Source organism: Theropithecus gelada, chromosome 15 (genome assembly GCF_003255815.1).
Source record: "Theropithecus gelada isolate Dixy chromosome 15, Tgel_1.0, whole genome shotgun sequence".
Taxonomy (NCBI): domain Eukaryota; kingdom Metazoa; phylum Chordata; class Mammalia; order Primates; family Cercopithecidae; genus Theropithecus; species Theropithecus gelada.
Window position 1 is genome coordinate 48,144,620 of NC_037683.1, and position 23,447 is coordinate 48,168,066.

Genomic DNA, 23,447 nt, shown 5'->3' on the forward strand with positions numbered 1-23,447 from the left:
CTCCCAAGTAGCTGGGATTACAGGTACATGCCACCACGCCCAGCTAATTTTTGTATTTTTAGTAAAGACGGGATTTCACCCTGTTGGCCAGGATGGTCTTGATCATCTGACCTCGTGATCCACCTGTCTCGGTTTCCCAAAGTGCTGAAATTACAGGCATGAGCCACCGTGCCTGGCCGAAAGGAGGACTCTTGAAGGGGTTAGGGGTGGGGTGTGATTTGAGGAGAAGGATGGTGATCAGCAGAGTGATGATCTACACAGTTGGAGGTATTTAATTTTGGACGTGAACTCTTACTTCCCATTGTCAACACTCTCCAGCCAAAGACTATCAGGGACTGTTCTTGTTGCAGAACAAGTCAGATGTTGTTGCTTGTTTTACCTGGGAGAGCCTTCTCCATAGAGGAGCAAGGGACCGCTCAGTAAGAGTGCCAGAAAGGTGTTACAACACTGGGACTTGTTGCACGTGATTTGGGGGAAGGCTTAAGGATATAGCACTTTGCTCCAGATGGATACTGTCACAACAGGGGCAAATTCTATGTTTGGGTATCTTAATCTTATCTAGAAGGAGATTAAAGCTGTAATTGATAAAGATGAAACTGTCATTTATATTAGCAAGGTTAAGGGGATATTTGATCTTTTGTGGTTTAGGCAGTGTTCTTGGGTTTTTTGTTTGTTTGTTTGTTTGTTTTTTGAGATGGAGTCTCGCTCTATCGCTCAGGCTGGAATGCAGTGGCACGATCTTGGCTCACTGCAGCCTCCGTCTCCCAGGTTCAAGTGATTCTCTCACCTCTGCCTCCCGAGTGGCTGGGACTACAGGCACATGCCACCACGCACAGCTAATTTTTATATTTTTAGTAAAGACAGGGTTTTACCATGTTGGCCAGGCTGGTCTCGAACTCCTGACCTCAGGTGATCCGCCCACCTCGGCCTCCCAAAGTGCTGGGATTACAGACGTGAGCCACCTTGCCTGGCCAGTGTTCTTGTTTTGGTCTGTGTTCAGGTATGATTACAGAGTGGTCTTGTTTTTGTCTTTATCACAGTTACAGAGTGGCCTTGACTGATGTTGATGTTCTCTGAAATTATTTATTCACACTAGGATACCAAGGCCTACCTGAGAGTATCAGGCTAACCCATTATGTCAGGGTTGCTTTGTTCTCTCTTTTTTCTTTTTCTTTGTTTTGAAATCGAGTCTTACTGTGTTGCCTAGGCTGGAGTGCAGTGGCGTGATCTTGGCTCACTGTAACCTCTGCCTCCAGGTTCAAGCGATTCTTGTGCCTCAGCCTCCCAAGTAGCTGGGACCACAGGCAGATGCCACCATGCCTGGCTAATTTTTGTATTTTTAGTGGAGACGGTTTCACCATGCTGGCCAGGCTGGTCTCAAACGCCTGACCTCATGTAATATGCCCACCTCAGCCTCCCAAAGTGCTGGGATTACAAACGTGAGCCACCACTCCCGGCCACTTTGTTCTTTTTCAAGACAGGGTTTTGCACCCAAGGTGGAGTACAGTGGTGCAGTCATGGCTCACTGCAGCTTCAAATTCCTGGGCTCAAGGGATCCTCCTGCCCCAGAATCCTGAGTAGCTGGAACTATACCACATGCCATCAACCTGGCCGTTGTTTTTTTTTTTTTTTTTCTGAGACTGAGTTTTGTTCTTGTTGCCCAGGCTGGAGGGCAGTGGCTCAGTCTCAGCTCACTGCAACCTCTGCCTCCCAGGTTCAGGTGATTGTTCTGCTTCAGCCTCCCAAGTAGCTGGGATTATAGGCGCCCACCACCACGCCTGGCTAATTTTTTTGTGTTTTTTAGTAGAGACGGGGTTTCACCATGTTGGCCAGTATTGGCTGGGCATAGTGGCTCATGACTGTAATCCAGCACTTTGGGAAGCCGACACAGGAAGATCACTTGAGCCCAGAGGTTCAAGACCAGCCTGGGAAATGTAGTGAGACCCCATCTCTACAAAAAAATTTAAGAATTAGCTGGGCAAGGTGGCTTGTGCCTTTGGTCCTAGCTACTCAGGAGGCTCAAGTGGGAGGATGGCTTGAGTCTGGGAAGTCGAGGCTACAGTTAAATGGGATTACATCACTGCACTCTAGCCTAGGTGACAGGACATGACCCTGTCTCAAAAAAAGAAAAAAACACGAAAGTACATAGTATCTGTTGAAAGAAGAGCCTAAAAATGTTCATACCTGAGAATTTATCCAAAGGAAAAGTCGTTTTTAACAAGATAATAATTGGAAGCTACTTAATCTAAATACTGGCAATTGAATACTTAAGTAAATTGTGATAAATCAAATCTGAATGGTACTATGCAGACATTAACATAATTATGGAGACTGTAATGTGCAAAGCATTCAATATGTTTAATGAAATGAGATACAAAATCCTGTCTCTGCTGATAATAGCTGCGCACAATTATAATATGTATGTGGTTGAAGGCTAAACAGGAACCTGACAAATGAAAAACAGATTTTAAAAGAGAGAAGGTTCTGAGTGATCTTTCTTGCATTTTAAATTTCTGTATTGTTGATAAAGTGTTGTTTGTACAATAAACACTCATCTTTTAAAATCGTTGTTTCAGCTAGATGAACCTGCATTTTCTTATCCTAAAAAATGATGGTGAGAAGGACTGAAGTAGGCGCTCAAAAATACAGTAGTAGAATATGCAACAAAAGGAGTTGCTTCTCTTAGTCACACAGTGAGTTTTTTGGAGCTCAAAATAGCCCCTGGAGAGGGCTTTTGATTCTTGATGGGCAAATACACAACCGTATGGTCTTGGTCCTGAAGTCTTTTTTTTTTTTTTTTTTTTTTTGAGACGGAGTCTCGCTCTGCCGCCCAGGCTGGAGTGCAGTGGCCGGATCTCAGCTCACTGCAAGCTCCGCCTCCCGGGTTCACGCCATTCTCCTGCCTCAGCCTCCCGAGTAGCTGGGACTACAGGCGCCCGCCACCGCGCCCGGCTAGTTTTTTGTATTTTTTAGTAGAGACGGGGTTTCACCGTGTTAGCCAGGATGGTCTCGATCTCCTGACCTCGTGATCCGCCCGTCTCGGCCTCCCAAAGTGCTGGGATTACAGGCTTGAGCCACTGCGCCCGGCCGGTCCTCAAGTCTTAATGCTGTTACACTTAAGAAGTATGTGTGAGATAAGAGCGATATTATTATTATTATTTTCTTTTCTGAGACAGGGTCTTACTCTGTTGCCCAGGCTGCAGTGCAGTGACACAGTCTTGGCTCAATGCAACCTCCGCCTCCCAGGTTCAAGTGATTCTCGTGTCTCAGCCCCCTCAAGTAGCTGGGATTACAGGCATGCACCACCATGCCCAGCTAATTTTTGTATTTTTAGTAGAGACAGGGTCTTGCCATGTTGGCCGGCCTGGTCTCGAACTCCTGACCCCCACCTCTGCCTCCCAAAGTGCTGGGATTATATGCGTGACCCACCACGCCCGGCCATATTATCATTATTTAACACTATTCTTGAGAGTTTGTAATATCTTCATATACCAGATATGTAATTATAATGTCTGCTCTCCAGTAGTTTGCAAGTTAGAGATAAAGCTCCCTGTTAATTCTGAGTAGAAGGCCTTATACCTGGAAATGTCACCAGGGAACAAAAACCTGAAAGTTTCCTGTGTAGAGATTTTCTCCTGAATAACTTACACGTTAACTATTAGCATCCTTGAGTATATAGAAATCAATTTCAGGCCGGGCGCAGTGGCTCACTCCTGTAATCCTAGCATTTTGGGAGGCTGAGGCAGGTGGATCACTTGAGGCCAGGAGTTCGAGACCACCCACATGGTGATACCCCATCTCTACTAAAAATACAAAAATTAGCCAGGCATGATGCCGCATGCCTGTGGTCCCAGCTACTCGGGAGGCTGAGGCCGGACAGTCGCTTGAACCCAGGAGGCGGAGGTTGCAGTGAACTGAGATTGAGCCACTGCACTCCAGCCTGGGCGACAGAGTGAGACTCCATCTTGGAAAGAAAACGAAAAAAAAAAAATCAATTTCCATCTTCCATAGGAAGAAATAAAGATTCTTATGAAATCAGACTATTGGACCAATCCTTTTATTTCCCTTTTTATTTTTCAGATTGGAAATAGGTGATGGGATTTGTAAGCATATAAAAGCAATACAAAATAGGGTTCTGATTTAACAGCCTAAGAATAATTTCTTTTTTGTTTGTTTGTTTTTTTGAGACAGAGTTTCGCTCTTGTTGCCCAGGCTGGAGTGTGATGGTGCGATCTTGGCTCACCGCAACCTCCACCTCCGGGTTCAAGCGATTCTCCTGCCTCAGCCTCCCGAGTAGCTGGAATNGCTGGAGTGCGGTGGCGCTATCTTGGCTCACTGCAACCTCTGCCTCCCGGGTTCAAGTGATTCTCCTGCCTCAGCCTCCCAAGTAGCTGGGACTACAGGTGCACACCACCATGCCCAGCAAATTTTTTTTTTTTTTTTTTTTGTGAGATGGACTCTTACTCTGTCTCCCAGGCTGGAGTGCAGTGGTATGATCTCGGCTCCCTGCAACCTCCGCCTCCTGAGTTTAAGCAATTCTTCTGTCTCAGCCTCCCGAGTAGCTGGGATTACATGCGTCCGCCAACACGTCCAGCTAATTTTTTTTTGTATTTTTATTAGAGATGGGGTTTCAGTATGTTCGCCAGGCTAGTCTTGAACTCCGGACCTCAAGTGATCCGCCTGCCTCAGCCTCCCTAAGTGCTGGGATTACAGGCATGAGCCACTGTGCCTGGCCCATGCTTCATGTCTTAAGTTTTCTCCGAGGACTGGCTTTGGTAAAAAGTGGCCACCCAGGAAGTTTGGTCTAGTACCACCAGCCAGTTATACATTCCCTAAAGAATCTGAATGGCCTAGTCCAGTCTAGCCTTTGGACTGATTCTCCTGAAACTCCCTCTAGACTGTGCTGTGATCAAGGGGTCTAGGCTTATATCAAATAAACAGCTACAGAGCCTCACCCTCACAGCGATATGGGGGCCTACTACATTAGTTGGGCAGGCCTTCTGAAAGGTGACTGTTGTAAATGCTTAAGTAGTAGCTGGGGCAAGGTTGTAGAGTCAAATAAGATGAATTCTCTGCACTTAGAATTGGGAGAGAGTTAATAGCTTTATGAGGAAGACAAATAAGTAGTATTTTAAATCAGTGTGATATGGTCTAAGTGTTGTGGGTAGAGGGATATCTTGGGACCCTACGAGAGAGACACTTAATCAGCCTGGACATTTAGAGAATATTCCACGAGGACGTGTCTGAACTGAATCATGAAAGATAAGTACACGCTGGCCAGGTAAAAGAGTAGGAGAGGCTGGGTGCGGTGGCTCACGCCTGTAATGCCAGCACTTTGGGAGGCTGAGGCAGGTGGATCACAAGGTCAGGAGTTCGAGATCAGCCTGGCCAATATGGTGAAACCCCGTGTTTAGTAAAAATACAAAAATTAGCTGGGCGTGGTGGTGCATGCCTGTAGTCCCAGCTGCTTGGAGGACTGAGGCAGGAGAATTGCGTGAACCCAGGAGGCAGAGGTCACAGTGAGCCAAGATCACGCCACTGTACTCCAGCATGGGCGACAGAGCAAGACTTGGTCTCAAAGGAAAAAAAACAGAAAAGAGTAGGAGAAGCATTTCTGGCATTGTGAACAGCATGAGCATGGAACAAAATAATTATATTTCGTTGAAGAATTTTTCATGTATGATATTTATAACCAATTATTTCTAGAGTTTGAAGTCTATGGCAAGACGTGAAGATAGTAGGGGCTGGACTGAGGAGACTCTTGGTTTTGTTTTGTTTTTTTTGAAACAGGGTCTTGCTCTGTCACCCAGGTGGGAGTGCAGTGGCACCATCACGGCTCACTGCAGCCTTGACCTTCTGGGCTTAAAGTAATCCTCCCATCTTATTTTTTGATTTTTTGTAGAGACAAGTTCTCACTGTGCTGCCTGAGCTCGTCATAAACTCCTGGGCTAAAGTAATCCTTCTTCCTTGGCCTTCCAAAGTCTGGCCATGAGGAGAGTCTTTTTTTTTTTTTTTTTTGAGACTGAGTCTGGCTCTGTCGCCCAGGCTGGAGTGCAGTGGTCGGATCTCAGCTCACTGCAAGCTCCGCCTCCCGGGTTTACGCCATTCTCCTGCCTCAGCCTCCGGAGTAGCTGGGACCACAGGCGCCCGCCACCTCGCCCGGCTAGTTTTTTGTATTTTTTAGTAGAGACGGGGTTTCACCGTGTTAGCCAGGATGGTCTCGATCTCCTGACCTTGTGATCCGCCCGTCTCAGCCTCCCAAAGTGCTGGGATTACAGGCTTGAGCCACCGCGCCCGGCTATGAGGAGAGTCTTAATGCCATGCTAAGTATCTCAGATTTAGGTGACAGGGAGTCATAGGATGTTTTTTAGTTGGGGACTGGCATGGGAAGATTTCCATTTTTAGGAAGATGAATCTGCTTATAATAGATTAAATTTGATAGCGGTGTTGCCTGAAGGCACAAAGACTAATTGTGGTTGTCCAAGGAGAAGTGATAAGTGAGGAAGCAGAGGAAGGAGCCAGCTGTAAGAATATTTAGGAGGTAGGTTTGGCAGGACTAGGATGATGGAAATGAGGGAAGAGGAGTAATCTAGGATAAAATCCACACTTGAGTGACAGGGTAGATAGTGGTGGCGTTAGGAAAGTGAGCAATTTGAGGAGCAAGGTGACTGGTTTTTGGCATATTGAGTTTCACATGCTTGTGGAATGCATAAGTAATGATGCCAGTTAGGCCAGTAGTCTGCTGCTCTCAGGTAGTTGCCATTTTGGGAGTGGTTTGTCTCCTTCTTCCCCCTGCTCCCACTCAGTCTCTGTCTGACACTCTTCTAGTTACTCCTCTCTCTTTCTCTCTGTCTCTAATAAATATATATAATATATATTTAAATATATAAAGTGCATATTATATATAATTTAAATATTTATGTATCCAGTGTAATGCCCCCTCCCAAGGTGTTGGACGTGTTGCTAGAGCCCTACAGTGTCACCCTCTTAGTCCACCAGCTCGCAGAAAACACAGATGAGACCTTTTGCATTGATAAGGAAGCTCTCTAAGACATCTGCTTCCGAACCCTAAAACTGCCCACACCCACCTGAGCCACCTGTTGTCTGCACTGTGAGTGGGGTCACCACCTGCCTGAGCTTCCACGGCGAGCTCAATGGCCATGAATATGGCCCTATTCCCCGCTTGCACTTATTCATGTCTGGCTTCGCCCTGCCGACCATCCAGGACAGCCAGCAGTACTGAGCCCCAATGGTGCCCGAGCCAATCCAGCGGATGTTTGATGCCAAGAATGTGATGGCTGCCTGGGACCCCCCCCTTTGTGGCTGTTGCTTAGCAGCTGCTATGTTCGGGAACCATACGTGCATGGAAGAGGTGGTTAAGTAAATGCTTAATCTCCAAAACAAGGACAGCAGCTACTTTGTTAATTGAATCCCCCACAAGGCGAAAACAGCTGTCTGTAACATTCTACCCTGGGGGCTAAAGATGGCTGCCACTGTCATTGGCAACAATACAGCCATCTAGGAGCTGTTCAGGTGCATCTCGAAACAGTTCATAGTCATGTTCTGGCACAAAACCTTCCAGCACTAGTACATGGGCAGTGGCATGGACAAGATGGAGTTCCCTGAGGCTGCAAGCAACATGAACGTGTCCAAGTACAGGATACCACAGCTGAGGAGGAGAGAGAGTCTGAAGAGTGGGCCTGTGAGGAGGTGGCCTAGAGCCTTCTGTTACTGGGTAAAGGGAAGAAGTGGTGTGAACTTTTTATTCACCCACAGTCTGTTCTGTGATAGCCATGTCTGTGTGTGCACTTGTTCTTCATGTCTTGATATCACAGCTCTAAAGACACTTCAATGAAACCATTTTCCTAGTAAAAAAAAAAAAATATGTATATAAAAATATATACATAAAATACATATATGTATTTGTTTGTTTGAGACAGGGTCTTGCTGTTTTGCCCAGGTTGGGCTCAATTTGTGATCCTTATGCCTCAGCCTCCTGAGTAGCTAAGTAGTTGGGACTACAGGCACTTGCCACCTTGTCCACTTCATTCATATATGTGTGTGTGTGTGTGTGTGTGTGTGTGTGTGTGTGTGTATGTGTGTGTGTTTGTTTTTGTTTTTTTGTTGAGACCGAGTCTCACTCTGTTGCCTAGGCTGGAGTGCAGTGGCTCGATCCTCGCTCACTGCAGCCTCCGCCTCCTGGGTTCAAGTGATTCTTCTGCCTCAGCCTTCCGAGTAGCTGGGATTACAGGCATGTGCCACCATGCCCAGTTAATTTTGTATTTTTAGTAGGATTTTCACCATATTAGCCAGGCTGATCTCAAACTCAACCTCTGGTGATCCACCCGCCTCGGCCTCCTAAAGTGCTGGCATTACAGGCGTGAGCCACCGCGCCCGGCCCTTTTTATATTTTAAACTTAAGACTCACCTAGTTTCTGCTTTCATAGATCTTCTGTGCAAGCAGCAGGTTTATTTATGTAAAGGTTTGACATGTTTGGCTTCACCATGAGAATTGCTGATAGGATTTTATTTCAGCTTCTTAGGCTATAAGGTATATATATTAGGGCAGATATTATTTCTCTCATTCATAACTGTGTTCATAACACTTAGAACACTACTGGCAAAGAAGTGAGTGTCTGAAGGAATGAACTGTTGAATCATGTGAAGAGTTTGACTCTTATAAGGGCTGTCCTTTCTCTAAGACTGATTTTTCCATAAAGCATGTGTCTAAGTTGAATCTTAGAGGGTAAAGAGGTGGAAGAGAGCCTTTCAGGCAGAGGTAGTAGCAAGAGCAAAGGCAGGGAGGAATAGAACTGAATGGGATGTGTGTGTATAGAGAACAGCCATGAGATATTAATAATTCTTCCGTGTCGTATGTCTCAGGTCATTCCAGAAAACTTAGTAATATTAATAGGTATATTAGTAACCATGATGTGTTCTGGGAATTGTGTTTTGTTTAACAGTTTGTGTGCATGGTTAGGTGAGGATTCAATGTGTAAAATATGCCCAAACCGACCGAAACCTGTTGGTCTTGCTCTAATACAAGGCCTCTTGGAAACCTCTGAATCCCAGGCAGAATTTACTACTTCCTAATCTGTGTTCATGTAGCATATTATTCCTATCTCTAATACTGTGTTATATTGACTTATTTCATGTTTCATTTCATTAGTAGTCCTGACCATGCCTTTAATAATTCCTAGGGTCTAACATGTAGTAAATGTTAGTTAAATGTTGATGAACAGTTGAACAAAAGGATGTTTATACCCTGTATTGGCCACGTTAAATCGGAACTATGTTCAGCTTCTGTATCTATTTCTTCTTGTAGCTATTTGTAGTAGATGTCCAGACAAGCCAGATCACCAAGATCCCAATTCTGAAAGACCGGGAACCTGGAGGTGTGACCCAGCAGGGCTGTGGTATCCATGCCATCGAGCTGAATCCTTCTAGAACACTGCTAGCCACTGGAGGAGACAACCCCAACAGTCTTGCCATCTATCGACTACCTACACTGGATCCTGTGTGTGTAGGAGATGTAAGTTTTCCCAGTAGTTGTAGTTGGGGGGAGCCTTGGTTTTAAACGGGTCTCAGTGGTTAACATGGACCCTCCTCTCAGCAGCCCAGAGTGGGGACTGGACTCCCCATAGGGCACAGTGTATGTTTGATAAAGGGGCAAGCAGCACATCTCAGGGACCAACACTATTGGGTTGCATTTGAATCCATAGTGTCCACATACTTCCCACTGCCCATACTCAGAGAGTAGCAGAGTTTACTAAATCATCCATTCATTCGCCAGGCATTTATTCAGTCTTCTATGGCTAGGCATTGTTTGAGACATGGTTTGAGACACAGCAGTGAACAGAACAGATAAAGCCCCTGTCCTCTTGAAGCCTACATTCTAGTGGAGGGTGACATATAAGCCAAAATATATAAGCCATATAAACTAATAATTACCAGTAATATGTCAGAGTGTGATAAGTGTCATGGAGAAGAATAAAGGCAGCATAAAGGGACTGAGAGTGAGGTGGAGGATGCTGTATCAGAAGATAAAGTTTCATTGATAGGATGATACTGGAGCAGGGAGACTTAAAAGAAATGAGGTACAAGCCATGTAGATATCTAGATGTCTGGAAGAAGAAAGTTCCAGATGGAAGATGGGACCCAGAGGTAGAAGGCAAGAGCTATGTGTCCACTACCCACAGTAGTGCCAATTTCATTCCAGCTTTGAGCTCCTCAAGATAGAAGATAAAGATTGATCATTCTCTATGGGTTGAGACCACCAGAGATCAGAGTTGTAATTTTACAAAAATAGAGAGTTTATTACAATACTTATTTTACTAATTTCTTGTTTTCCTCCCTGTACCTGTTACTCCCTGCTCTCCAAGGATGGACACAAGGACTGGATCTTTTCCATCGCATGGATCAGCGACACTATGGCAGTGTCGGGTAAATTTGCCCTTTTACAGGGAGCTTTTGATGTGGCAGGGATTGGGGGCTAGAGATTGAAAAGGGATAGTAGTGTGATAGGAAATAGCCCGGCTGGGTGCGGCGACTCATGCCTATAATCCCAGGACTTTGGGAGGCTGAGGTGGGTGGATCACTTGAGCCCAAGATTCAAGACTGGTCTGGGCAACATATGAGACCCCATCTCTACAATTTCTTTTAATTGGCTGAGTATGGTACTGCATACCTGTTGTCCTAGATACTCAGAAGGTTGAGGCAGGAGGATTGCTTGAGCCCACGAGATCCAGGCAGCATCAGGCTGTGATCATGCCAGTGCACTCCAGCCTACATGACAGAGGGTGGCCCTATAGAATAATAATTTTTTTATTTAGTGTAAAAGTGATACACATTTATTGTAAGAAAATTTTAAAATAGGCTGGGTGCAGTGGCTTATGCCTGTAATCCCAGCACTTTTGGAGGCCGAGGTGGGTGGATCACAAAGTCAGGAGATTGAGACCATGCTGGCTAACACGGTGAAACCCGGTCTCTACTAAAAATACAAAAAATGAGCTGGGTGTGGTGGCGGGCGCCTGTAGTCCCAGCTACATGGGGGGCTCAGGCAGGAGAATGGTGTGAACCTGGGAGGCGGAGCTTGCAGTGAGCTGCGATTGTGCCACTGCACTCCAGCCTGGGCACAGAGCAAGACTCTGTCTCAAAAAAAAAAAAAAGAACATTTTAAAATATAGTCTGGGCGTGTTGGCTCACACCTGTAATCCCAGCACTTTGGGAGGCCAGGGTGGGTAGATTACGAGGTCAGGAGTTTGAGACCAGGCTAGCCAGCATGGTGAAACCCTGTCTCTACTAAAAGTGCAAAAAATTAGCTGAGTGTGGTCATGGGCGCTTGTAGTCCCAGCTACTCAGGAGACTGAGGCAGGAGAATTGCTTGAACCCAGCAGGCAGAGGTTGCAGTGAGCTGAGATGGTGCCACTGCACTCCAACCTGAGCGACAGCATGAGACTCCATCTCAAAAAGAAAAAAAAAAAAAAGGATAGATAGATAGATAGCTTAAAAAAAAGGAAGTAAGGACCACCCAGAAGATCTCTATCCAGATATAACCACTTTTTTTTGTGGGTTGTTTTGTTTTCTTTTTGAGACAGTGTCTCATTTTGTCACCCAGGCTTGCTTACAGTGGCATGATCCTAGCTTACTGCATCCTTGAGCTCTTGGGTTCAAGTGATCCTTCTGCCTCAGGCTCACAGGCAGCTGGGACTATAGGCACACACCATCACACCCAGCTAGTAATAACTACTGTTGACATTTTAAAATATAACTTGCTAGTCTTTTTTTCCAGTACCTTTTTTCTTTTCTTTTAGACACAGGGTCTTGCTCTGTTGCCCAGGCTGGAGTGCAGTGGCACCATCATGGCTTACTGTAGCCTTGAACTCCTGGGCTCAAGCTATCCTCCTGCCTCAGCCTCCCAAAGTGCTTAGATTTTTTTTTTTTTTTTTTTTTGAGACAGAGTCTCACTCTGTCGCCCAGGCTGGAGTGCAGTACAGGCGCCTGGGACTACAGGCGCCCGCCTCCGCACCTGGCTAATTTTTTGTATTTTTAGTAGAGACGGGGTTTCACCGTGGTCTCACTGTGGTCTCGATCTCCTGACCTTGTGATCCACCCGCCTTGGCCTCCCAAAGTGCTGGGACTACAGGCGTGAGCCACCGTGCCTGGCCAAAGTGCTTAGATTATACAGGCATGAGCCACTGCACCCAGCCTTAGTATGATTTTTTTTTTTTTTTAGACTGAGTCTCACTCTGTCTTCCAGGCTGGAGTGCAGTAGCACGACCTCGGCTCACCACAACCTCCACTTCGCAGGTTCAAGCGATTCTCCTGCCTCAACCTCCTGAGTAGCTGGGATTACAGGTGCCCACTACCACGCCAGGCTAATTTTTCTATTTTTAGTAGAGATGGGGTTTCACCATATTGGCCAGGCTGGTCTCAAACTCCTGACCTCAGTGATTTGTCTGCCTCGGCCTCTGAAAATGCTGGGATTACAGGCGTAAGCCAACATGCCTGGCCCATATTTTTTGGTTGGTTAATATGAGATCATTCAGAAGATGTATATGTAGAATTCTTTGTGAAATTCTTTCTTTTTTTTTTTTTTTTTTTTTTTGGAGATAGAGTCTTGCTGTGTCACCTGGGCTGAAGTGCAGTGGTACAATCTCAGCTCACTGCAACCTCTGCCTCCTGGGTTCAAGCACTTCTCCCTGCCTCAGCCTCCTGAGTAGCTGGGATTACAGGTGCCCACCACCACGCCCGGCTAATTTTTGTATTTTTTAGTAGAGATGGGGTTTTGCCATGTTGGCCATGCTGGTCTTGAATGCCTGACGTCAGGTGATCTGCCTGCCCCGGCCTCCCAAAGTGCTGGGATTAAGGCGTGAACCACTGCTCCTGACCTCATTTCATTACACTTTAAAATTTTCGTAATAAAACTTTGATGGGGTAAATGAGATCACACTGTACACAAAGTAATCTTCTGAAACTGTACACAAAGTAATCTTCTGAAACAGTTACCTAATTTTCTCACTCTCATGCTCAAATCTTTGAGAGACTTTCTAGTATCTGTAAGATGAAAAACAAATTTTATAGCACAGCATACAAGGCCCACGCCCACCTTTCCAACTTTATCTCTCATAGCTTCCGTGCTTGCACCGCATAATCCAGCATAACAAACCATGTCTAGTTCTCCACATGTGCCCTTGTCTCTGTGGCCTTTTCTAATTTCACATAATTAGCGTTCTACTTTGAATTGATATGTCTGTCATTTTAGATGTTTTTTTCTTTTTTTTTTTTTTTAATTTTTGAGACCAAGTCTCACTCTGTCACCTAGGCTAGAGTGCAGTGGCAGCATCTTGGCTCACCGCAACCTCTGCCTCCCAGGTTCAAACACTTCTCTTGCCTCGGCCTCCCAAGTAGCTGGGACTACAGGTGCGTGCCACTGTGCCTGGCTAATTTTTGTATTTTTAGTAGAGACAGGGTTTCACCATGTTGGCCAGGCTGGTCTCAAAACTCCTGACTTCAAGTGATCTGCCTGCGTCAGTCTCCCAAAGTGCTAGAATTTCAGGCGTGAGCCACTGCACCCGGCCTAGATATTTTTTTCTATGAAGTGTTCAGGAGATTAGCAGTGTGGGAAGGGCACCTTCTTGGTCTCAAAGGAGAATTGGCAAATAACTTTACTGGAAAAATAATTTTAAAACACGTTGTTGTTGTTGTTGTTGAGACAGGGTCTCACTCTGTTACCTAGGCAGGAGTGCAGTAGTGTGATTATTGCTCACTGCAACCTCTAACTCCCAGGATTAAGAGATCCCCTCAAGTATCTGGGACTATAAGCACACATCACCACACCCAGTTAATTATTTCTATTTTTTATAGAGACTGTGTCTTACTTTGTTGCCCAGGCTGCTCTCGAACTCCTAGGCTCAAGCAGTCCTCCCACTTCAGCCTCTCAAAGTGCTGGGATTACAGGCATGAGCCACTATGCCTGGCCTAAAACATAATTTCTTGGTACTCCATTTTATGGATATAATATAACCCTATTGTTGAACATACTGAGTGTTCTGAACAAACATCTTTGTATATGGGTATTGTGATGGTGGATTGTTTCTGAATAGGAATATAAACTTACTTTTTGTTTTTGTTTGTTCCTCTTTTTTTTTCCCCCCCAGACGGAGTCTCGCTCTGTCACCCAGGCTGGAGTGCAGTGGCGCGATCTCCACTCACTGCAAGCTCCATCTCCCGGGTTCATGCCATTCTCCTGCCTCAGCCTCCCGTGTAGCTGGAACTACAGGTGCCCACCGCCACGCCCGGCTAATTTTTGTATTTCTAGTAGAGACGGGGTTTCACCATGTTAGCCAGGATGGTCTCGATCTCCTGACCTCGTGATCCACCCATCTCGGCCTCCCAAAGTGCTGGGATTACAGGCATGAGCTACCACGCCCGGCTGTTCCTCTTTTTTTTTGAGATGGAGTCTTCTGTTGCCCAGCTGGAGTGCAGTGGCCATGTCTTAGCTCACTGCAACCTCCGCCTCCCAGGTTCAAGCGATTCTCCTGCCTCAGCCTTCTGAGTAGCTGGGACTACAGGCGCTCACCACCACACCCAGCTGATGTTTGTCTTTTTAGTAGAGATGGCTTACACCATGTTTCAGGCTGATCTCGAACTCCTGACCTCGTGATCCACCCACCTCAGCCTCCCAAAGTGCTGGGATTACAGGCGTGAGCCACTGCGCCCAGCTGTTGTTTCTCCTCTTTTTTTTTTTTTTTCTGGAGTTAAGGTCTTGCTCTGTCACCCAGGATGGAGTGCAGTGACGTGATCATGGCTCACTGCAGCCTTAACCTCCTAGTCTCAAAACAATCCTCCTGTCTCAGCACCCCACCCCCATCCCTGAGTAGCTGGGACTACAAGCATGTGCCACCACACCTGGCTAGTTTTTTGTATTTTTTTGTACTAATGGTGTTTTGACATTTTGCCCAGGCTGGTCTCAACCTCCTGGCCTCAAGCGATCTGCCTGCCTAAGCCTCCCAAAGTGTTGGGATTACAGGCGTGAGCCACTGTACCTGGCCAGGAAGATAAAATTTCCTTGCTGCAGGTTGCTCAGTTGTACTCTAGAAAGGTACCATTTTAGCTTGCCACCAACAGTGTATTCAGGGCTCAATTCACAGAAAAGTGTTCTTGTTTTTTGTTATTGTTGTTGTTTTGAGACGGAGTCTCTGTCATCCAGGCTGGAGTGCAGTGGTATGATCTCAGCTCATTGCAACTTCCGTCTCCCAGGTTCAAGTGATTCTCCTGCCTCAGCCTCCTGAGTAGCTGGGATTATAGGCGCACGCTCCACTAATTTTTGTGTTTTTAGTAGAGACGGGGTTTCACCATGTTGGTCAGGCTGATCTCAAACTCCTGACCTCGTTATCTGCCTACCTCAGCCTCCCAAAGTGCTGGGGTTACAGGCATGAGCCACTGTGCCTGGCCTGGTTTTTTAAGCTTTATTATTGTTTGCTAAGAGAAGTGATTTATCTTTTTAAGCATTCATTTTATTTATGTAGAACAGTCATTTCTTTTTCTTTTTTTTTTTTTTTTTTTTGGAGGCAGGGTCTTAACTCTGTTGCCCAGGGTGGTGGTGTGATCCCAGCTCACTGCATCCTTGACCTCTCCAGGCTCCAGTGACCCTCCAACGTCAGCCTCCTGGATAGCTGGGACTACAGGTTTGCGCTACCACACCTGGCTAATTTTGTATTTTTTGTAGAGACAGGGTTTTGCCATGTTACCCGGCCTCCCAGAGTGCTGGGATTAAAGGCATATACCACTGTACCCAGCCTAGAACAGTCGTCATTGTTATCTTTTTTTTGTTTTGTTTTGTTTTTTGAGATGGGGTCTCACTCTGTCACCCAGGTTGGAGTCAGTGGCACAATCTCAGCTCACTGCGACTTCTGCTTCCCAGGCTCAAGCTATCCTCCCAGCTCAGCCTCCTGAGTAGCTGGGACCACAGGTGTGCACCACCAAACCTGGATAATTTTTTGTATTTTTGGTAGAGATGGGGTTTCGCCATGTTGCTCAGGCTGGTCTCAAACTCTTGAGCTCAGGTGGTCCACCTACCTCAGCCTCCCAAGGTGCTGGGATTACAGCTGTGAATGGTAATTCTTAATAAAGAACAGTCTAGAACAGTCATTCTTAATAAAAGGATTGTGGGCCGAGCGCAGTGGCTCACACCTGTGATCCCTATACTTTGGGAGGCTGAGGTGGGTGGATCACCTGAGGTCTGGAGTTCAAGACCAGCCTGACCAACATGGAGAAACCCTGTCTCTACTGAAAATACAAAATTAGCCGGGCATGGTGACACATGCCTGTAATCCCAGCTACTCGGAAGGCTGAGGCAGGAGAATCGCTTGAACCCAGTAGGCGGAAGTTGTGGTGAGCCAGGATCACACCATTGCACTCCAGCCTGGGCAACAAGAGTGAAACTCTGTCCCCCCATGAGCCACCCAGGTGTGGTGGCTCATGCCTGTAATCCTAGCACTTTGGGAGGCCGAGGCAGGCTGATCACTGGAGCTCAGGAGTTCAAGACCAGCTTGGGCAACATGGTTAAACCCCGTCTCTACTAAAAATACAAAAAAAATAGCCAGGCATGGAGCAGGCACCTGTAATCCCAGCTGCTCGGGAGGGTGAGGCGTGGGAATCGCTTGAACCCAGGAGACGGAGGTTGCAGTGAGCTGAGATCGCACCACTGCACTCCAGCCTGGGTGACGAAGTGAGACTCTCTCAAAAAATAATAAAAAATAAATTTCAACAACCATGTCAAACTTAAATGTTTTAATGCCTAGACCTTAGGTGAATAATTCTCTTAGCGTAGCTATTAAAATGTCTACTGCTCTGTGTTCAGGATGGGCCATCTGGCCAAGCTTCAGCACATATGAGGATGATGCACAGCTAGACTCTGAAAGCCCACTTTGGCATCTGTGGGATTTCCCATAGAGGGGTGGGTATATCTGACATCTGTGTTCTCCTGGCCCTGCAGGCTCACGTGATGGTTCTATGGGACTGTGGGAGGTGACAGATGATGTTTTGACCAAAAGTGATGCAAGACACAATGTGTCGCGGGTCCCTGTGTATGCACACATCACTCACAAGGCCTTAAAGGACATCCCCAAAGAGGACACAAACCCTGACAACTGCAAGGTTCGGGCTCTGGCCTTCAACAGCAAGAACAAGGTATGAACTTGTATAGGGATCCCTGAAGTCTATTCCTCTTGCTTATGTCTTGAGATATGCACTCCTTTTTCCTTCCCCATCAGTGCTTGCTATATAGCATGGTTCTGAGCCCACACATCACCTCTTAAAGGCTGAGTGATGCTGGTAAGAAATTATAACTGAGGCTCTGAAACCCACCCCTTCAGTTGGTCTCTGCAGTATTTCTCTGAGTGGTCTATATTTGTGGGTCAGCCTCACAGAATTCCCCTAGGGCCACCCTGATTTGACTGTCTCTCATTTGCACATGCCTTTGCAGGTGCTCTATTCTGGGCATGATTTTCATACCTGCTTCTGAAAACAATCACTTTTTTTCTCTTTGGTATTAATTCCTTTTTTTTTTGAGACTGTGTTTTGCTCTTGTCACCTAAGCAGGAGTGTAATGGCGCGATCTCAGCTCACAGCAACCTCCGTCTCCCAGGTTCAAGCAATTCTTCTGCCTCAGCCTCCCAAGTAGCTGGGACTACAGGCGTGCACCACTCTGCGTGACTAATTTTGTATTTTTTAGTAGAGATGGGGTTTCACCATTTGGCCAGGCTGGTCTCGAACTCCTGACCTCAGTTGATTCACTCTCCGTGGCCTCCCAAAGTGCTGGGATTACAAGCGTGAGGCATCACACCTAACCAGTATTCTTAACTGCCCACTTTCCCTTCACATTTCCACTAAGTCTTACCTTACTGAGTCAGATCTGATGCTGAGGGTTTAATAAAAGCAGAATGTTAGCCAGGTGCAGTGACTCACATCTGTAATCCCTACACTTTCAGAGGCCAAGGCAGGCAGATCACAAGGTCAGGAGTTTGAGACCAGCCTGGCCAACATGGTAAAACCTCATCTTTACTGAAAATACAAAAAAATTAGCTGGGCATGGTGGCATGTGCCTGTATTCCCAGCTACTCGGGAGGCTGAGGCGGGAGAATTGCTTGAACCTGGGAGGCAGAGGTTGCAGTGAGCCAAGATTGCGCCACTGCACTCCAGCCTGGGCCACAGAGGAAGACTCCGTCTCGAAAAAAAAAAAAAAGCAGTGTCAGAATATGTACCCAGAGCCAGAGAAAGGCTTCTCCAAAATCTGAATCAGGCCACAGTTTGAAGGGTAGTTCCCTTAGCCTTCTATCCCATCTATATTTATGGCCTGAGGGTAGATTCATCTCTCCTAGATTAGACTCTTCACTTACAGAAATTCTCACACTATATTATGAAACTGTCCTTCACATGTGTGCCCTGCTTTAACTCTCCAACAGGATGTTGAGGAAATGATGGCATAGTGAGGAGTTTTTGAACCATGGGTGCCTGTGTTATTACTGGCAGCCTCAATTTAATATGCCATTCAGCTGTGTTCTGTAGGGTGAAGTAATGGTCTAATAATTACTGGCACCTCTGCTGGAATCATCCCAAGATAGGAGTAAAGGACCCTGACCTTAGATACCTCTCCTGCTTATTATCGTGGATTAGTTGCTATGGATGATAATATAACCTGGTTTTCATTGCTCTTGTAGGAATTGGGAGCAGTGTCTCTGGATGGCTACTTTCATCTCTGGAAGGCTGAAAATACACTATCTAAGGTGTGATAAACATGATTTGGTGGTTTTACATAATAATTCACCTTACAGTTAAAATACTGTAATTCTTGCTGAGCTTTTTCATTCTTGTTTATTTTACCTATTTATTTATTTTTGAGGCAGAGTGTCGCTCTGATGCCCAGGCTGGAGTGCAGTGGTACAATCTTGGCTCACTGCAACCCCTGCCTCCTGGGTTCAACCAATTCTTGTGCCTCAGCCACCAGAGTAGCTGGGATTACAGGCGTCTGCCAATATGCCCAGGTATTCTTTTGTATTTTTAGTAGGAACGCGGTCTCACCATGTTGGCCAGGTTGGTATTTTTATTTTTAGAGACAGTAAGTATAGGGTCTCACTTTGTCACCCAAGCTGGAGTGTAGTCATGGCTCATGGATCAGTGCAGCCTTGAACTCCTGGGCATAAGCAATCGTCTTGCCTCAGCCTTCCAAGTAGCTGAGACTATGGGCATGTGTCACCACACCCATCTGGTTTTTGTTTTGTTTTGTTTTGTTTTGTTAATTTTTTGTAGAGACAGAGTCTCGCTATGTTGCCCAGGCTGGTTTTGAACTCTTGACCTCAAGCGATCCTCCCATCTTGGTCTCCTGAAGTGCTGAGAGTTCAGGCATGAGCCATTGCACCTGGTCTCAATTCTTGTTTAAAAGACCAGTTCTCCAAAGGTCTGGGCATGTTTTTGCACAGTACATGAAATTTTGAGTCTGGTATGCCTCTCTTGCAGGAAAGTCTTTAAAGAGTAAGACAGGGTGATTCTTTCATATTGCAAAAGCTTCCTTAGAGGCTCCTTTGACTAGCAGTCCTCCTCAACAATGCATTTAAGTATTTCTTTGTAGATTAGTAACTACTTGGTGGCCGGGCGCGGTGGCTCACGCCTGTAATCCCAGCACTTTGGGAGGCCGAGGCGGGCGGATCACAAGGTCAGGAGTTCGAGACCACGGTGAAACCCCGTCTCTACTAAAAATACAAAAAAAATTAGCTGGGCGCAGTGGCGGGCGCCTGTAGTCCCAGCTACTTGGGAGGCTGAGGCAGGAGAATGGCAGGAACCCGGAAGGCGGAGCTTGCAGTGAGCCGAGATCGCGCCACTGCACTCCAGCCAGGGGAATAGAGCGAGACTCTGTCTCAAAAAAAAAAATATATATATATATATAAAAGATTAGTAACTACTTGGCATGCTGTACGAGAAGGAAAACCTAAGTGTTAGGAACCTTTGGCAATTGAAGATCGATCAAATTAAGATAAACTATCTCTGAAATAATCATGTAAGGTAATGAGAAAATAGACTTAATTTACAATACAAATTAATCATCCCTAATCCAGAATGCTCCAAAATCCAGTTGGGCACAATGTCTCACGCCTGTAATCCCAACACTTTGGGAGGCTGAAGCAGGAGGCTTGAGCCCAGGAGTTCAAAACTAGCCTAGGCAACACAGCAAGACCTGATCTCTGCAAAAAAAATTTAAAAATTAGCCATACATTGTGGCACATGCCTGTAGTCCCAGCTACTGGAGGGTAATGGTGCTGAGGTGGTAGGACCGCTTGAGCCAAGGAGGTCAAGGCTGCAGCGAGCCGTAATTTTGCCACTGCACTCCAGCATGGGTGACAAAGCGAGACCCTATCTCAAAAAAAGAAAAAAAAAAAAGTCAGGCGTGGTGGCTCAGGCCTGTAATCCCAGCACTTTGGGAGGCCAAGGCAGATGGATCACGAGGTCAAGAGATCGAGACCATTCTGGCCAACATAGTGAAACCCTGTCTCTACTAAAAATACATAAATAGCTGGGCGTGGTGGTGGGCTCCTGTAGTCCCAGGTATTCGGGAGGCTGAGGCAGGAGAATCGCTTGAACCCAGGAGGCGAAAGTTGCAGTGAGCTGAGATCGTGCCACTGCACTCCAGCCTGGCAACAGAGCAAGACTCTCTCAAAAAAAAGAAAAAGAAAAAAAAAGGCTCCAAAGTCCAAAACTTTTTGAGCACCAACGCAATGCCACAAGTGGAAAATTTCACACCAGACACCTTTGCTTTCTGACGGGTCAGTGTACCAAACATTGTTTCATGCAGAAAATTATTTAAAATATTATATAAAATTACCTTCAGTCTATGTGTATAAGATGTATATGAAACATAAATGAGGCCGGGCACGGTGGCTCAAGCCTGTAATCCCAGCACTTTGGGAGGCCGAGACGGGCAGATCACGAGGTCAGGAGATCGAGACCATCCTGGCTAACCCACAAACCCCGTCTCTACTAAAAAAAATACAAAAAACTAGTCGGGCGTGGTGGTGGGTGCCTGTAGTCCCAGCTACTCGGGAGGCTGAGGCAGGAGAATGGCGTGAACCCGGGAGGCGGAGCTTGCAGTGAGCTGAGATGGTGCCACTGCACTCCAGCCTGGGGGACAGAGCGAGACTCCATCTCAATAAAAAAGAAACATAAATGAATTTTGCAGTTAGACTTGGGTGCCATCCCCAAGAATAGCTCATTACATATATGTAGATATTTTAAATCCTGGGCCAGGCTTGGTGGCTCACGCCTGTAATCCCAGCACTTTGGGAGGCCAAGGCGGGCGTATCACAAGGTCAGGAGATGGAGACCATCCTGGCTAACATGGTGAAACCCCATCTCTACTAAAAATACAAAAAATTAGCCAGGCGTGGTGGCGGGCACCTGTAGTCCCAGCTACCCAGGAGGCTGAGGCAGGAGAATGGCGTGAACCCAGGAGGCGGAGCTTTCAGTGAGCCGAGATCGCACCACTGCACTCTGGCCTGGGAGACAGTGCGAGACTCCATCTCAAAAAAAAAAAAAAAAAAAATCTGGAGAAATCCAAAATTCAAAACATTTGTAGTCACAAGCATTTTGGATGAGGGTGACTCAACAAGCAACTTTACAGAGTTAAACCTACTTGTGAATCATTTGTCTTTTTTTTTTTTTTTTTTTGAGACAGTCTCACTTTGTTGCCCAGGCTAGAGTGCAGTGGCACGATCTCAGCTCACTGCAACCTCCGCCTCCCAGGTTCAAGCGATTCTCCTGCCTCAGCCTCCTGAGTAGCTGGGATTACAGGCATGTACCACCACCGCTAGCTAATTTTTTGTGTTTTTAGTAGAGATGGGGTCTCACCAGGTTGGCCAGCGTGGTCTCAAACTCCTGACCTCAGGTGATCTGCCTGCCTCAGCCTCCCAAAGTGCTGGGATTATAGGTGTTAGCCACAGTGCCCAGCTTTTTGTCTTCTTCTTATCCTAGAGGACTTTGCAAGAGGAAGCAGGGTTCCAGGAATTAGTGATTCCTTCATGTCACAATAGCCTTTGAGCTCCACTGACCTTGTATGCTCTTATGTGTAGTATGCACTTATGTGTAGTATGCACCCACTGAGGATTTGCTAACTGACAGAGACCCAGGGTTAAGGCAGATGTGGGTTATCTGGGATTAAGCTAGTCCCATGAGTGTGCTTTCTATAGCATACAATTCCCATTGAGGTGGGAAGGTGAGGTGGAGGTAGCCAGAGATCAGCCTCTTTATCTGAAAAGCACTGAGGTGGCCCTTACTGGCAGACAGAACAGAGTGGGACCATGGCTTTAGTGCCCTGGAACGATTCCCAGAAACAACCTGAATAGTTGAAACAGCCTACCAAGAAAGGCCTTGGCCTTTCCAGCTACTTCTGATTATTTATTCCAGATTTACCTTTTCCCCAGCCTGTCTCTTTCATTATCTAGGTCTTATTTTTTATTACAGTCAACTCGTCTTTCTCCTGTATACCTAGGGGTAGAACAGAGTGTTATTTCTGTAATCAGGGCTTGATTTTATGTGGCTTTTGTTTGAGGGAAGCCCACCGAGGTGGGAGTCCAGAAACAATATCCCTGCACTGTGGCTGAGCACAGTGGCTTATGCCTCTCTGCTGATGCCATGGTTATATCTCTCCTCTATTTTCAGCTCCTCTCCACCAAACTGCCATATTGCCGTGAGAACGTGTGTCTGGCCTATGGTAGTGAATGGTCAGTGTATGCAGTGGGCTCCCAAGCTCATGTCTCCTTCTTGGATCCACGGCAGCCATCATACAATGTCAAGTCTGTCTGTTCCAGGGAGCGAGGCAGTGGTAAGAGTCCCTGTGTGCACCTCAGGCCTACAGCTGAACTGCATATGGGTTCTGACTTTCAGTGTCTTTGTTGGTTTCCAAACAGGTATAGTGCTCTGTATGGAACATACAAAAATGTGTTCAAAAAGGGGAGTGACGGCTGGGCGCGGTGACTTACGCCTGTAATCCCAGCACTTGGGGAGGCTGAGGCAGGCGGATCACCTGAGGTCGGGAGTTTGAGACCAGCCTGACCAATATGGAGAAGCCCTGTCTCTACCAAAAATACAAAATTAGCCGGGCACAGTGGTGCATGCCTGTAATCCCAGCTACTCGGGAGGCTGAGGCAGGAGAATCACTTGAACCTGGTCAGCGGAGGTTGCAGTGAGCTGAGATCGCACCATTGCACTCCAGCTTGGGCAACGAGAGCGAAACTCTGTCTCAAAAAAAAAAGGGGGGGGGGGGGGGAGGGGAGTGACACAAAAGGGCACTAGGCTTTCAAACACCACAGACAAATGTGTGGCCACAGAAGCCTTTGTTGGAAGCCACCAGTGAGGATATTAGTTAGTAGTTTCCATGTTCTTTTAGAAAGCCCTAC

The 23,447-nt window shown here is 46.4% G+C and overlaps 1 protein-coding gene across 2 annotated transcripts in view; it reads left to right on the forward strand.

Moving 5' to 3' along the window:
* Positions 1 to 23,447, forward strand: part of DCAF12 (DDB1 and CUL4 associated factor 12) — a 34,696-nt gene that overhangs the window by 4,942 nt on the left and 6,307 nt on the right. For both annotated transcript variants that reach the window (XM_025359410.1, XM_025359411.1), the window contains exons 3-7: positions 9,326 to 9,532; positions 10,383 to 10,443; positions 17,000 to 17,193; positions 18,723 to 18,788; positions 22,711 to 22,873. In XM_025359410.1, coding sequence (XP_025215195.1) covers positions 9,326 to 9,532; positions 10,383 to 10,443; positions 17,000 to 17,193; positions 18,723 to 18,788; positions 22,711 to 22,873 — 691 coding nt within the window. The remainder of the gene's footprint in view (positions 1 to 9,325; positions 9,533 to 10,382; positions 10,444 to 16,999; positions 17,194 to 18,722; positions 18,789 to 22,710; positions 22,874 to 23,447) is intronic.